The 12,932-nt window shown below is 33.6% G+C and overlaps 1 protein-coding gene across 2 annotated transcripts; it reads right to left on the bottom strand.

The window, feature by feature from the left end:
- LOC126811812 (equilibrative nucleobase transporter 1) lies at window positions 1–9,327 on the bottom strand. 2 transcript variants are annotated; one of them, XM_050537735.2, is made up of 10 exons: window positions 8,962–9,327; window positions 6,547–6,593; window positions 5,199–5,275; window positions 4,817–4,909; window positions 4,109–4,334; window positions 2,726–2,935; window positions 1,603–1,704; window positions 1,285–1,477; window positions 495–609; window positions 1–241 (listed from the first exon to the last, which is right to left on the bottom strand). In XM_050537735.2, the coding sequence occupies exons 1-10, from the start codon at window positions 9,276–9,278 to the stop codon at window positions 74–76; spliced, it is 1,548 nt and encodes a 515-aa protein (XP_050393692.1). In that variant the 5' UTR covers window positions 9,279–9,327; the 3' UTR covers window positions 1–73. The 2 variants fall into 2 exon arrangements, with proteins under 2 accessions (XP_050393692.1, XP_050393693.1); XM_050537736.2 differs by lacking the exons at window positions 6,547–6,593; window positions 8,962–9,327 and adding an exon at window positions 5,457–5,551.
- Between the last annotated feature and the right edge of the window lie 3,605 nt (window positions 9,328–12,932).

The raw sequence follows: 12,932 nt of genomic DNA, 5'->3' as shown, positions 1-12,932 counted from the left end.
TTAAAGGACTTTTACCACATTTTATTTACATTCATTTACAAGGGTAGATATAATATGTTGGTTCATATGTTTATTATGTTGATGGTGCTGATAAAGATGGCGGGTGTTGGCAGTCGTTAGCCGTTGTCTCTTTCTTGTTGTTATTGTTTGTCACATTCTGTTCGGCTTTTCGACAACTTCGCCATTGTAATAATGGATGAATAAAAGTTGTTGAAATCACTGCTAGTAGAAAATGGTTTACCTTTAAATAAATAAATAAAAGTGCTCAACCATTAAGATAACATTTATTTTACTTCCACATTCTATAATCCTCGTTTATTAACTGTCGGGTTTTTGTTTATTTTAAATACAGGGGACAAGCGAAGGGGACGCAAAGTGCGTCATAGGTATAGTGTTTGAGCCCCCTTGAATGACAAAAAAATCATGTGGCTTCAATGCGGTTTTCAACACTATTGGCACGCAATTGCGATATCTGTTCAAAGTGAAACACTCACCCGTAAGAAACTTGTAGCTTCTGACCATGTAAATAACGCGAATTGAAACAATCCTAAAATACCACCCGACACTATCATTATACCAAATAATGAACCAAAGTACTGACTAGGAAATCTGGAAAAATATGAAAATTTATTAATATGAAATAGTCCATTATCAGCAATTTATAAAAGTCTTAAAGAGGAACGTTATAAATACCGTAATGGACCGAATAGGGAGACTGAGTTCTCGGAGATATGGGGTTACTGTGCATATCAGTATCAAACTGATACACAGCTGTCTCCATAAAGCGATAGCCATATAGACAGCAGCATTGGATGTCAACCAAATTTTACAAGGTTTTCGAAAAAAGGAACGTAACTTTGGAACGAAAGAATATTGATAGCGTTCGTTCTCTCATGACCTAAATGATTCTCACTGAAGTCGAAACAAATTCATTAAAGAATATATATAGCCGCTATCGGGATCACGCGGTTTTCGGAAAAGGACGTGTTACTCGGGAACGGAAGGTAACGGAAAGCTGAATATCGTCTACTCGTGACCACAATGCTACACACCTAATTTGAAAAAAAATATATTAACTGTAGCCTCAATCACATTGACGAGTGTTTTCGGTGAAGCGAGGATAACTCGAGAACGGAAGGCCGCAGAATGCTGAATATCGATGGGTTCGTCCTCTCATGAGGACAATGCTTCATACCAAATTTGAAAAACATCCGTTAAAAACTAACTCTATTACGGTCAGAAGGTAATTTTGACCGAATAATACATTGTTTTAAAAAATCTTACATGGCACTGAATACTGATGTAGGTGAACTATAAACAAAAGAACGGAATACGACCAATACACTAAAGGTTGGTATTAGGGTGGCTGAGGTACTTGGTATGGAAACTAAAATAGCAAGTGTAACTCCCGCTAGACTCCCACACATCAGAGGTATAACGGCTGGCATCAATTCTCTCCGTTTCTTAGATAGACTTCCTATAACAAAAACCAAAACATCTACATATATAATTTCATAATTCCAAATCTTTACAGTACATACGTATAGCATTTCACTACATATAAAGATTGAGAACTTATTATAGTATTATACTTCTCCTTACCCTCAAAATAATGTTTGAACCAATCATAAAGTGCACCAACTATCGGCGAAAGAATGAAATTGCCCATCATTAGGTATAGTAGAGCGTTGGTATAATAACTCACTGAAGATAAAAAAAATGGTACATTTAGTTAGTTGTTTTAATCAACTGCTATGTTTAAAAGCAATAAGCTATTTATTAGCATTTTTACATATGTAAATAGCCAATCTACAACGGCATGTATGTAATACGTTATATGCATGGAAGTTTTTATATTAGATACACATTACAAGGTTAAAAGTTAAGATTATGTCTTGAATTTCGCTCCATATATATAGGACACAATTTTCTAGATGTTACTTAAAGATGCATTATGCAAGATTTGGAAAAAGATCTGACAGTTCTAGCTATAATAAATAAAAATCTAGATAATGAAATAAGAATAGATAATCAAATTACTTCATTCTGGGACGAGTTATTGACGTTTGAAGAACAATGTAGTCTAGATTATCATTGCTTACTTATTAGGATAATAAACAAAGTCACGATTTTATATTTTTAAATTAAATTATTAACCGCCAAAAGCATCCGATGGTCTATAGAGAAGATTGTGGGCTTGGCATGCGCCTAGATGCATTAGGCAGATTTGGCTCTTACAGAATGCATCTTTAATTCAGTAGTCAATTTAGAAATTCAATAAAATGAAATGAAATGGGGTTTAACATCCTACTGTTCTGTTCCTAACTGGGCTAATGAAGATGGGCATACGCCATACAGTGTGCTATGAGGGAAATTTTGCCCGGACAGCGGTATTGCAGCCTACTTTTATATCGAATTCCAACTGTCAATGGATCTTTTACGTACACGCCAATGTGTACAAGGGACCTCGGTTTTTCGTCCCACCCGAACGACTAGACAGCTGTCTTTGCCAGGCCCTCCATCATGCTTAACTGACAATGGAGAACCACGCCGGAAAATCTGGATGAACTTTCTAGGCCAATGCAGTCATCGAACACCCGACCTCCAGGCTAGCGAGCCAACGTCTTACCCACTTAGCCACCGTGATCCCTCTCGCCAATTTAGATACTCGGAAATATGACAACTATTTTATAAATATCATCTTTCAATCTAGCTTTATACTTACCTTGTTTCTGATCGCCATGGAATAATTCTGATAACCAGGGGTTCATAGATGATAAAAAGTAGAAATATTGTAACTGTAGTACAGAAAACCAATAAACTTGTAATATATATTCTTGAGACACTAAACATTGTTTTAATGAAGGTAAACTTTTAGATATTTCTACATCATATTCTATAGCCAGGGGTTTATTGTTGCTCGTGTACCGCTGTCCTGAAAATAGAAAGATGGCAGTAAAAATATGTGAATCGTTCAGGATTGTTTGTTAAAATTGCAATAATTATTGTACGCCGTATATGCAGTTTAATTTCTAGAATATATCAGTTCTAATTATTGTTATAATTCTTAATCAAAAATCCTGCCTGTTACACAGTCTTTATAACCTCTCTGATTAATTTGATTTTCCGTAAAAAAAACCCATTCATGTCAGGTGAAAGTTGTCACATATGTAGTTTTTGATATTTTCTTTCGAATAAGAGTGGACAAGTGCGGTCTAATCTCATTTTCGGTAAACATGATTCAAATGACCGCTTCTGAAAGTGCAGTTTTTATGTGAATCTACTGCTCAGGCATCCTCATTTATGATATCTTTAGTTCGTTCTAGAAAACGTATTTAATCAAATGTAATTTGGAGACATTTTGTTGCTGTACATCCATCAAATCTGGATTTTTGAGATTCAAGTTTGAATACAGTCTGATTAAAATACAGATCTAATTTCGTTTCGTTTTTTATACTTTCGATGGCCTACACTACATGACGATCTGATCAATTGTACTAGGAGGTCGCGTCAGGGGTCATGCGAGCGGCTTTTGACCCTCTGACGTCAGACATTGATTAATCAATCAGCGTTGACGTTTCTATGGGTTTACCCACTATTGCCGTAACAGACCGTTTCATTGGCTAATTCATCACATCAACTAGAATGTTATATAACAACTCTACTGTTGTGAAGACAAGTAAAACGAAATTTTGAACTATAAAAAACGAAACGAAATAGGATCTGTGTTTTAGACTGGTTTGAATATCGAAAAACGACTAGCTCGTTTTTCGCCATTCGCCAATATCAAAAAAAAACCAAAAAAAAAACAGAACATTTTTATGTGAATCCACTGCTCAGGCATATTCATTGATGATATCTTAACTTCGATTTAGATAACCTATTTAATCAAATTTATGTGTGTTTTGGAGACATTTGAGATTCAAGTTTGAATATCGACAAACGAGGTTTTATGTTAATCCACTGCTCAGACATCCTGACTACTATCATCCAAACAGATTGGGGGGATCAATCATCCCAGATGGAAAATGATATTATACATGTATTTTCCGAACTCTCGGAAGACGCCGGTCATTTTTTTCTCAATATTTCACAAGATACTGTCTACCTTTGTTTCCGTTATATATCTGGTAATATTCAAACTCTGGGGAATAAATATAACTGATGCCAGTAATCTGTTCTTTCTTGTTAGATGTTTTATCAAACAGTGTTTCGGTGGGTTTAGTGATAAAATCCTTGGGGAGAAAGAAGAAGGTGGACACGAAAGTCATGCTGTATAAACCTGTTAACAACAGGTAGAAATGTTTCATCGCAAACCCATTTTCATAGGCTATCTGAAACAGAGAACAATTAAATTTATATTTCAGGAGATTATAATATAGTATTATGGTGATAGTATAAGGAAGTGTTGTCAGATAACAAGTACTAGTATATGTCTTGTGTTCACCTTTGGGTCAGTTCCATGACCCATATACCTGTATTGTAATTAACAATCTAAATAAATTAAATGCGGTTTTCAAGTTAGTAAACATGACACAGTGGGGGCAATTAACATTATGTTTTTGTATAGTGCGATTTATGAAACATAATTATAATGATAATATTTTGTGTGTAATTGTCCATAGACTTTTAACACCAACGTGAACGTCCTGTATCTTTGATATAATGATCAAAATTTAATTTACCATTCAGTATAGTTTTACTTACGAGACTTATATTTCTCACAGACCTAACATTTTAAAAAGAGCGACCTTTAGTGCACACTGGGTAGGAAACTCATGTACCTTCAACTAAAATACCAATCAGAAAACATTACCTTTGCTACAAGCTCTACCACAGCTGAGGTACTGACTGCTCCTGATAAAAGTGCAACAAACGTTGGGCCCCCTCTTTCAAAGAGCTTTCCAATCTGAAAACAGTATAATATATTTGTATACCAACAAAATAAAAACCATTTTTCGTAATTTCTCACTTATCTCAATGTTAAAATTTCATCTCAGAAATTTAACATTTTCTAAAACTGCAATGTTTATTGAATAAAACTTTCTTTTTCTACAATCACTGGCTTGAAATCCAAAACGTATTTTAACTTATTTTAAAACACTAAACAAACGAAACCTGGAATATTGTTTACATTTTTAAAAGTTTAAACGTGTCAAAATGTTTTAAAAGTAAATAAATTATTTAAAAAAACATACCTGAGCGTTAGTTATAAAGAGTGGAATTCCTCCTATACCTAAACAAGCTAAACCCGGAAACACCAACCATGGTAAACCTTCAACAAACGACACGTAAATACAAGTTCAAATCAACTCATAATAATTAAAAATATATCCAAATAGGTTACTATTTCTATTTTAAAACAGTTATCTAGATGTATCTTAAAGAGTGGTCTCCGTTTTTAAGATCTATACTAAATAGTTACTATTTCTATTTTAAAAAATTATAAGTTTTACCGAATATCTCCGTCGACTTATGAGATACGAGCGTACGTACACTTTCTTTCATAAATCTTGTTAACATGGTTATTAGTAACTAAGTTAAAAACATCGGTTTGAACTTTTTCATTCTTGTAAACGTAAATTAATCTAAATCACATCTATTTTATCTTCACCGTTTGTGGTGGGATTGTTTTGTTTGACTTTATATTTTTGGACTTCCGCTTTATTCAAGTTCCTATGTAAAAACCAAATAACATTGACTGTGTTCGCTGACTGATAACTGAGGGTTTTTTTTTATGAAATACCTAAGATATTCCCGAATTTAAGGTACACACAAAATTGTTCGGCGAAGATGCATTAAAGATACATTATGGAAGATTAGATAAAGAGCTGGCAGTATGTAAAGTGAATTTGCTGAAAATTTCAGTCAAATTGATCCACTCTGAGCCGAGATTTTAGCGATTGAATTTTGGGTCTAGCTTCGATCATCATTACTAAAGTCGGTACGATAAAAAAAATGTCTCAATTATCCATTTCTTGATTTAATTATCAATGAGCGTTAAGCAGTAGATAGGATTCTAATTCAGAAAATATCGCAGGCTAGCGATGACATCTAGAGTTGATTATGGTCTGGATAAGTAAATTAATGTCTAATTAATAATTTAGATAACATTTCAGGCCTAAAGAAAGATATGCAATTGGCAGATTTAGCTCTTGCATAATGCATGTTCGATTGATTTGTAACCCGAGCGATGTAATCGTCGGTAATATTATAATTACATATCTTCCGTCATACGAGTTAAGGTTTAAATTATATCAGACGTATGTCAACATTTTGACATTGTGGGGGTGTTTTTAAAACATGCAATTGACATTGAGATCAATTGAAGGGGACAAATTAATAGGATTAAAATATTTTTGGATCTGTAGAATTTATTTGGACACCGCGGCGTAATCTATGATAGGATTATTTCTATACAATAATTTTACGTAATAATGATAATAAAAGAAATAACAAAAACAATATATTAAAATATAATAAAATAATTATTCTAAAGAAGGTGATCTTTTATATATTATGCCTTTTCAAAAGCAGATTACTTACTTTGACTTTCAAATGCCATAAGCAATGTTCCGGTCATAAAAATAATACTGTAAATAAAAGAATTAAAGAATTGAGACATTTAAAGACTATTAACCCCGCACAAGTGTTAAAATTTTAAAGGGGAGGCATCCAACTGTGCAGTTTTCCCTTACATGTCCACCAATGTGTACATAATGGATGTTAGCCTCTGGTGATTTTACGATATATTTGATTTATATCTATACTAACATGAGCGCCAGGACCTCTTTTAACTATCTCATTTACTTTACAGCTCTGATTTTAATGCTAACTTAGCTTCAAATAATTTGACCAAATTGTACTGGCATATGCAGATTACTTAACGAAAACACAGGCAATATTCAGTCTTCAGATATTTATAATATGATGTCCATTGAAAAACTACTGAAGTTTGATATATTTATACATCTAATAAATTAATGAATCTAAACATTGTGGGATGTTTTTTCTTTGTTTTTAAAATTATTCTAAATATGTGTTATATCCATCTTTCTTAGGATATGTACTTATTGGTCAAAAATGAAGAAATATAAATCTTGTACTGGGCCAACAAGTTTTATGATATTTATTTTCTTTTAAAAAAATGATATAACCACTTTAAATCTAAATTTATTATTTATTTCCTACATTCACTTGATTTCATTGCCTTAATTTCTATTCTAATCGCATTGTTTTTATAGATTGTACGGTTAAATTGACGACTTTCCCCATATGGATGATAAAATAATTCATATTCTTGTTGTCTTTACCTGCCCCCTATGATGTCAGCTACAGGATATACAATTATCCAGTGTCGTTTGTGGAGATAGTCGGCTGGATGGGACGGAAAACCGAGGTCCCGTATACACACTGGCGTGCACATAACAGATCCCCTGACAGTTGGAATTCAGTTATAATGGCGGATGTACGGGACAAAGTATATATTCTTATTTTCAGGAGTTCGAACACAAAATTATACCCTTTGAATTGAAGGAAATTCCCTAAATAACCAGATTTCCTATATTTTGTGGTAGGTCAATTTGTGTGTACACAAACACGTGATCTTATTGTTTTCCTTTGTTTGAAAAACTATTGTGGGCCACATCCGAACCCCATTGAGTTAAATGCATGTATGTGATTATTCTGCATATAACATACTATGGTTGTGAATAACGGATATAATAAGTAGAGTTTTTATTCAGCACGTTTACATAAGCATAAATAAATATATTTTATGTTAGTTAATTTGGGTAATAATACTTCTAATTACATCCAGATTTTTGTTTAATCTTCATCTTACGCCAAAACGGCGCTGGGGTATTATAAAGGCCAAACGTCATTTCATATTCAGATGATCAATTTCAAATGATGTGTACGATTATTCTTTTGAACAAATTAATTATCGTAAGATGTTATCTTACATTTATAGAATTATATATTATATCATCGTTTGCATCATCTCAAGTAAAATCGTTCTCCATGCAGCTCGAAAATAATGCTATACAGTCAAGACATTGGTGTTTTACTATACAGTAATTAATCTTTTATTCCACAGATTGATGATTTTTGAAGAAATGTTACTTTCATTTAAAAAACATCAGTAACATCAGGAAGTATCTAACTCAGGATTCAGCTTCATCCCTAGCCCGATCTTTAATTCTTCCCCCCCCCCCCCCCCCGTCGACTAATGCAACAGCCTTCTTGTAGATCTTCCACAATGCCAACTTTAGTGTCTACAACGCTTCCAGAACTCTACCAAATCTCCTAGATCAGCCACATAAAACCCATTCTAAAGGATCTACATTGGCTCCCTGTTTCTGCATGAATAGATTTAAAACTCCTTACTCTAACTTTTAAATGTGTAAATGGCACCGCTCCTAAATGTCTTTGTGAACTCGTTCAATCTTAAATTCAATAGAAAAATCTGCGATCGAAATCTGTAAATCAATTGGTCATACCAATTTACAGGATGGCAAATTTTGGTTATCGTTTATTTGAAAGTAGACACTGCTATAAGGTGGAACTCATGGCCTATTAATCTACGCCAATACACGTACGTCACTATTATCATTTAAGAAATTTTCAAAAACTCATCTGTTTCAAACAAGTTATAACTGAGGGCTAAAGACCTTATGTAGATATGTTTTGTCAAGCGCTACTAGCACAATATTTGTGGAGTTTTGGCGCTGTAGAAGTGGGCATTTATTACCATATTATGCCATAATTGTTTTTATTGGGATATTATGGAGATCAAACGTCATTAGAAATTCAAGACTAACTAAAATCTAAACAATATGTTAGTGCCGAAATGACCTAGTTTGTGTCGAGTGGACATTAATCTCTCTCTCTCTCTCTCATCGAAAGCGTGCGTTAATTATATTTTATATCATTACCTATCTAGTTAGAACAAAGTCTTACCTTGAAATAATTCGAGTTATTCGAGTACCAAATGTATAATTAATGTGTCCAATCACAGCACATCCCAAACCATACAGAGCCGAATCTATAGCAAACACTAACGATAAACGCGAATCTTGCTCAGAACAACCTTTTATTTCTTGGGCTGTAGTAGAAAAACCAATGTCTCTTCTAGAATCACAAAGATGGGAATACACACCAGAATCTTTTAAAACAAAAACAACAGATCCCCAGCCGAATATTAACCCCCCGAATAATAGTGTCTCCACCACGGCCCATATGGCCATGATGGTCTTCTTGGTCGTGGAGTACCTCATGTCTTTACTAAGCTAGCTTGAAAACTTTTGTGTGATCGTGTCTGTATTTATAGCTTCCGCTCGCATATTTAGAGGAGGGATTTATGAAAAAAAAATCTCTGCAGTTAATATTTACAATTACATTTGCCTTTGTGTAAATTAGACCCCGTAAGTGGTTCAATCGCGCGAATTATTGGGTCGAAGGTCGTTTGGCAAACGAACGGTTGTGACTTTGAGAGAAATTCATCATGTATTGCTTTAGTTTTTCCGGGTTTGTTAGATGTCTTTACAGCTTCCTAACTCAGGTCACGGGTAATGTAGAAAATTATTTTCTTTGACTGGTATTGTTTTTTTGTCCGTTATATTATATTATATTCAATAGAACAAAGGTAAAAGCACCCCCAACTACTTTGAAGTGGGAGAATTTCATAACAGAACACATGCATAACAAATTTAAGTAGTCCAGTGTAGTGGAAAAGTCTTGAAATAATAGCACGAACGCTTAATAACAAATAGAACTGATATTTACAGGACTTTTGTTTCTTTTTGTCTTACTTATTTAAATTTTCTTAAATTGTTTCCGCATTTTCAAGAATGACTACAAGAATAAACTATATCTTTATTATTCACACCCCCGCCACCTTCATAAAGGAAACATTTTAACTTTTATAGTGCACTAGAAGTGCATAAATTATGAAATATCGTTGAATGGTTAAACTATTTGCATAATGATATATTTGATCATCGGTGATAAAATAAAAAACTATAAAAATTAATATCTCCTTATCTAAATTGAAATAAAGGATACAATTCTTGCACGGTACAAAATATTTGGGTAACAACACATATCAAAGATACGCTCTGTCTTAACGTCAGTGTGGGGACATCAGCAATCTAAACAAACTTTTATCGATATTTTTTTCTATATATTAGTTACATTTTGTTACAGATGAATGTGAGAATGTATGAACGAATGAAATGAGATTTAGCGTCCTACTTTATTACAGATGAATTTCTGACAAGCAATTCCTTGCCTTCGTTAATTCTTTAAGTTGTTACGGGAATTGCGCGAAGAAGAGCTCGCCTCCGCTTCAGGGACACTTTGCGAAGGGCCCATATTTCTGGACGGTAGTTGCAGGTTCATCTTGACACTGGTGCTCATGTTGCTGCAAGGAACATTCTCTTAATTTTCTTCTATACCATAGATAGTTTGTCTGAGGAAATGAACCTGTAATTCGGAGATTCTTTGTGATTTTGACTCTTCTCACAGAGCGTGTACATTTATATTAAAGGGCATAAAGCTTTAACTCAATATTATCCTGAGTCTTCGACATTACAAACACAGATTATTGATCCATTCCATTCAATAGTGATGGTGTTATCTTGCCATAAACATATGGGATCTTAATATCAAATGCTAAAACCAGTACACGTCGACGTGTACTATATGCTCTCGCTAAACGTCAGTACGTAAGTGAAATGTCAAATCGTAGACTGGACTATCAGGCATGACTGACTGCCATTCCATATGGACTGTTCGCTTTTAATTTGACGAACAAAACTGGTTAGAAATTACAATCATTTTTTTAAAAAGTAAATGTAAATTATATGCCCTCATATTACATTAATATGTGTTTTTATGGCTATTTTCGACCATTTTAGTTTCCAAAGAATAGAGATTTAGCTACCGGTCATTTCAGTATTTAAATTTCAAAAAATAAAAACAGAAAGGGTTTTCTTTTAATATGATTTATGTAAGATTTAGACTAAGAGCTGGTCGTTCTTGCCACAATAGTTCCAAAATAAATAATGAAAAATGACTATATTGAAAATTTCATTCAAAACACTCTATTCTGGGCGAAGTTATGGGTGTTGGAAGTTGTAGCGACGTCAGTGGACAATACATGGTCATAAATTACGATAGATTTTAATATATTTTTGACCAATATGTGCTGTTTGACAAGGCGGTCTACTCTTGTTTTTCGAACCCAAGTTCAAAATTCAACTTTTGTAAATAATAAACAAACATATTGTTATAGTCGAGGTAAAAATCTAGACTTATACCCTTACCATCACGTCGGATGGAGATTAACTCTGCATTCGTCTTTTTAAAGTACATTGTAATGATATTTATTACCAACACTTTCAATGTGTTTGGCTTTTTTGGAAAACAACAAAGAGGATTGATATTTTTTTCTCATAACCGATGAACGACGGGTGAATGCAAATTTAATAATCCTGCATGGAAGCAAATGATCGTTCAGATATGTATTAGGGTTGGAATATACCTTAATTTTATAATATTACAGAAAGACTGTTCACAATCTTTCCTCTATCGTTTCATTTTAATTTCTCATTGGACTACTCTTAAAATCAGACTGTCACCATAGGTCTGTTTGCTAACAAGATTCGGTGAGATTTTCGTATTGGTCAACCCTGAGAGAGAGAGAGAGAGAGAGAGGGAGAGGAGGGGAGGGAGGGGTGAGTATGTGTGTGTGTTGGGGGTGGGGGGGGTGTACCATCCACCCGACATAACCTAGGTCATTTCGGGACTAACATTTCAATTTTATTTCAATAATTCGTTTGTGGGAGGAAACCGGAGGACCCAACTTCAGTTGCTTTTTTTGTTTAGAATTATATATTATAATGGAGTACCCTTATCTTTTCAGTGATTAGGGTCCCTAGGTCAGAATCTGGTCACTGGTTGATTTTTTTTTTTTTGATTTTACAAAAAGACCCTGATATTTTCTTCAAATTTAAACGCTTCTGAATTCGACCATCCAGACTAAACAACGTTAGTGGCAACCAATTATATGGATGGTCTCTCGAAAGAATACTGCGTACTGAAATGAATTGAATTTTCAAGCCATAGTACATGACAATAATCGTGATATTACATTAATTAGTACAATTAATTATGGGATAATTTACATTATATATCTACTGGACTACTCTATTATAAATTTGATCTCTCACCAATTTAGTGATGTCCGATTCTCAATAAAAATTAAATATTAAATCTTTGGATAAAAGCAAACTTGTGGGGTGAAGCAGTCATAAAACTAACCTCGAATTTACAAGGGTTATGATAACAATGCGTCACGTGTATGAAATTGGGAAATAATAAATTGGTAATGAATGAGAGTATAGTAGTCTATCTGTTATTGTCTTTAGTTTTATTAAAAAACAGAATGTTTCTAAAAGTAACGTGATTTGGTATACAGTCTAAATGCGTAAGGTTTTATCATATCACAGATACTATTTTAATCAAAATTTAAAAAATCAAAACCCCGAAAAAAAAAATTCTATACTAATGCAGGTAATTTGGGGTGGGGAAGATTAAAACCTTTCTTCAGAATCATGTACTGGCAGGATCATTTGGTAATAACTCAAGAATCCTGCTGTGATATACACTTCCGAGTTCGTCATAACATTTGGTCTGAAATAATGTCATTATAATGTCATTATGTCTGTATTTCGTCTGAATTTGCATATTATTGGATAATGTATTTTAGGACCTTTAAAGACACAGCCAGCCATATTGTTCACATTTATTATTGTGATGGGTCTACTTGATGAAGGCCCAGAAACAACAAGTTATCCATTTTAAAATCAATTTGTTGTATTTTCATTTCAGGCAAAGTGGTCTATGCCATTTAGGATGAGGTTATTAGT

This window comes from Patella vulgata, chromosome 2 (assembly GCF_932274485.2).
Source record: "Patella vulgata chromosome 2, xgPatVulg1.2, whole genome shotgun sequence".
NCBI lineage: Eukaryota > Metazoa > Mollusca > Gastropoda > Patellidae > Patella > Patella vulgata.
The sequence above is the reverse complement of the archived record's forward strand: the minus strand, read 5'-3'. Positions and strand labels throughout refer to the sequence as shown.

What these genes read in the sequence shown, in the direction of transcription:
- LOC126811812 (XM_050537735.2), bottom strand. Translation starts at nt 9,278, where the DNA reads ATGAGGTACTCCACGACCAAGAAGACCATCATGGCCATATGGGCCGTG. An exon ending in TCTTTATAACTAACGCTCAG is followed by an intron (nt 4,910 to 5,198) that starts GTATGTTTTTTT and finishes TACTGTTTTCAG; the next exon opens with ATTGGAAAGCTCTTTGAAAG. An exon ending in AAGCTACAAGTTTCTTACGG is followed by an intron (nt 242 to 494) that starts GTGAGTGTTTCA and finishes ATTTATTTAAAG; the next exon opens with GTAAACCATTTTCTACTAGC.